We start from the raw sequence: 2,459 nt of genomic DNA, 5'->3' as shown, positions 1-2,459 counted from the left end.
CGTTCCACAAATTCACCCCACAGACTGATATGCACATACTTTTCATTGTTGTTCGAATGCTGAGTTTTTTAAAAGTTAGTTCTCCTCTCAAATTATACACCCTTTCTCTTTATTTGAACATGTTCTGTATATTGTTTGGAAGTAGTTTATTTATTGTTTTATACATTACTTGTGCTGTTTTGAGTTTGACCAGATCCATAAACTTAAAGGTTTTCGACTTCAAAAACAGTGCGTTGGTGTGATCTCTGTATTCTACATTGGGTAACACTTTATNTGGTGTGATCTCTGTATTCTACATTGGGTAACACTTTATATTAAGGTACTGTAATAAGCATTAATTAATGCTTAATAAGCACCACTTAACGTTAATGAGCACTTATAAGACAGAACAAGGTGTTTATTACCATTATTATATTAAGGTACTGTAATAAGCATTAATTAATGCTTAATAAGCACCACTTAACGTTAATGAGCACTTATAAGACAGAACAAGGTGTTTATTACCATTAATAAGACTATATGTGTTAATTATACCATAATTAACAGTTATTATTGCATATAGGAGCATATTAAGCACTTAATAGAAACTTGATAACAGTTTATAAAGCTATCCTAAATATTAATTAATAAGATGTCTATTTACATTAATTACTAGAAATAATATATTAATTAGGGCGACACGGTGGTGTGGTGGTTAGCACTGTCGCCTCACAGCAAGAGGGTTGCCGGTTCGATCCCGGGTGTGGGAGCCCTTCTGTGCGGAGTTTGCATGTTCTCTCCGTGTCAGCGTGGGTTCTCTTCGGGCACTCCGGCTTCCTCCCACAGTCCAAAGACATGCAGATTGGGGACTAGGTTAATTGAAAACTCTAAATTGTCTGTAGGTGTGAATGTGAGCGTGAATGGTTGTTTGTCTCTATGTGTCAGCCCTGTGATAGTCTGGCGAACTGTCCAGGGTGTACCCTGCCTCTCGCCCAATGTCAGCTGGGATAGGCTCCAGCCCCCCCGCGACCCTCAAGAGGATAAGCGGTTAGAAGATGAATGAATGAATGAATGAATGAATATATTAATTAATATTAATATATCTATTAATTATAGAACAATAACCACATTTATTACTGGTTTATAAGACACTATAAGACCCTATCAGATTAAATTAATAAGGTGTTATTAATAGTTAATAATGATCCTTTGCAGGTACTGGCTCTAAAGTGGGAACAGTGTCGTATAAAAGTTAATAAATTATTAATATGCTCTCAGGGCTCGAAACTAATGGTGTCCCGACGTCAGCAAAAAAAAAGTCAAAGCAATATCGAAATGGGTGTTATTTACAACGTCATTACATATGGGTATCTGAACGTCGCTTTTGTCGCTTGAATAATTTCAATAAAAACTTATGAACAGCAAAAATACAGTGGCTTTTGCTGCACCTGATCTGGCTCCACATGCGGTCACGCTGGGTGCCACTCACCAGCTATGCTTGTCACTCCACATCAGAGCACAGAACCTAGCAATGCTGAGATGGTTGAAAAAACTGATGCAAGCTCCTCCAGTGCCGCTCCAGTTGGAGTAGGATGTGACACTTGGCGTCGGGACTCTGAAGACGATGTTTCATCTGTTTCTGCCCCTGTGGTAAGTTAGTTTGTTAAAGTAGGCTATAGGCTAACGTAAGCTTGTTGATTTTTAGCTAGTTCTAGTTCTTTGCGATAGCTAAGAAGGGGCGGCAGTAGCTCAGTCCATAGGGACTTGGGTTGGGAACCGGAGGGCAGCCTGTTCGAGTCCCCGTCCGGACCAAATATGGAGCATGGACTGGTGGCTGGAGAGGTGCCAGTTCACCTCCTGGGCACTGTTAAAGGTGACCTTGAGCAAGGCACCAAACCCCCCAACCGCTCGGGGCGCCTGACCAAGGGCAGCCCCCTCACTCTGACATCTCTCCATTTTGTGCATGTATAGGTCATGTTTGTGCATGTGTGTCTTTCGGACCTGTGTGTAATTGACAAACAAGTGTGAAAACATTGAATTTCCCCTCAGGTGGATTAATAAAGTAAATAAACTTAAACTTAAACTTAACACTAACAACTCAGCTAATCATGTACACGATGGCCTTACAAAGTTATAAAATGTGACTGTGTGTTCTAAATTTCAATGTTCATGATAATGACGGTAATGTTACAGTTAATCAGAAGAGGTGTACTCGGTTCATTCAGTCAGTAATAATTAGGCTAGCAACTTTAGCCTACGTGCGTGCGTGCGTGTGTGTGTCGCGGCTCTTGGAGGGTGCTGCTAGAAATAGCTTCGGTAGCTAAGTGCATCGCTAATGATGTTCTGTGTGAGTTAAAGTGAGTTAAATGTGTGTGAAGATGCATATGGTTGAGATACAAGAGTGACAGTAAATGTGTGAAGCAAGATGAGCAGAGTGAATGTGTTAGGAGCATCGATGTTGTGTGTTGTGTTATGTTGAG

The 2,459-nt window shown here is 40.4% G+C and overlaps 1 protein-coding gene across 1 annotated transcript in view; it reads right to left on the bottom strand.

Moving 5' to 3' along the window:
- The window catches only part of LOC126386418 (dihydropyridine-sensitive L-type skeletal muscle calcium channel subunit alpha-1-like), a 509,728-nt gene that overhangs the window by 162,717 nt on the left and 344,552 nt on the right, over positions 1 to 2,459 (bottom strand). Inside the window, 1 exon segment of the mRNA XM_050038752.1 lies at positions 1,581 to 1,594. Coding sequence (XP_049894709.1) covers positions 1,581 to 1,594 — 14 coding nt within the window.

This window comes from Epinephelus moara, chromosome 24 (genome assembly GCF_006386435.1).
Source record: "Epinephelus moara isolate mb chromosome 24, YSFRI_EMoa_1.0, whole genome shotgun sequence".
Lineage (NCBI taxonomy): Eukaryota > Metazoa > Chordata > Actinopteri > Perciformes > Serranidae > Epinephelus > Epinephelus moara.
This window is presented reverse-complemented; position numbering and strand designations above follow the sequence as displayed.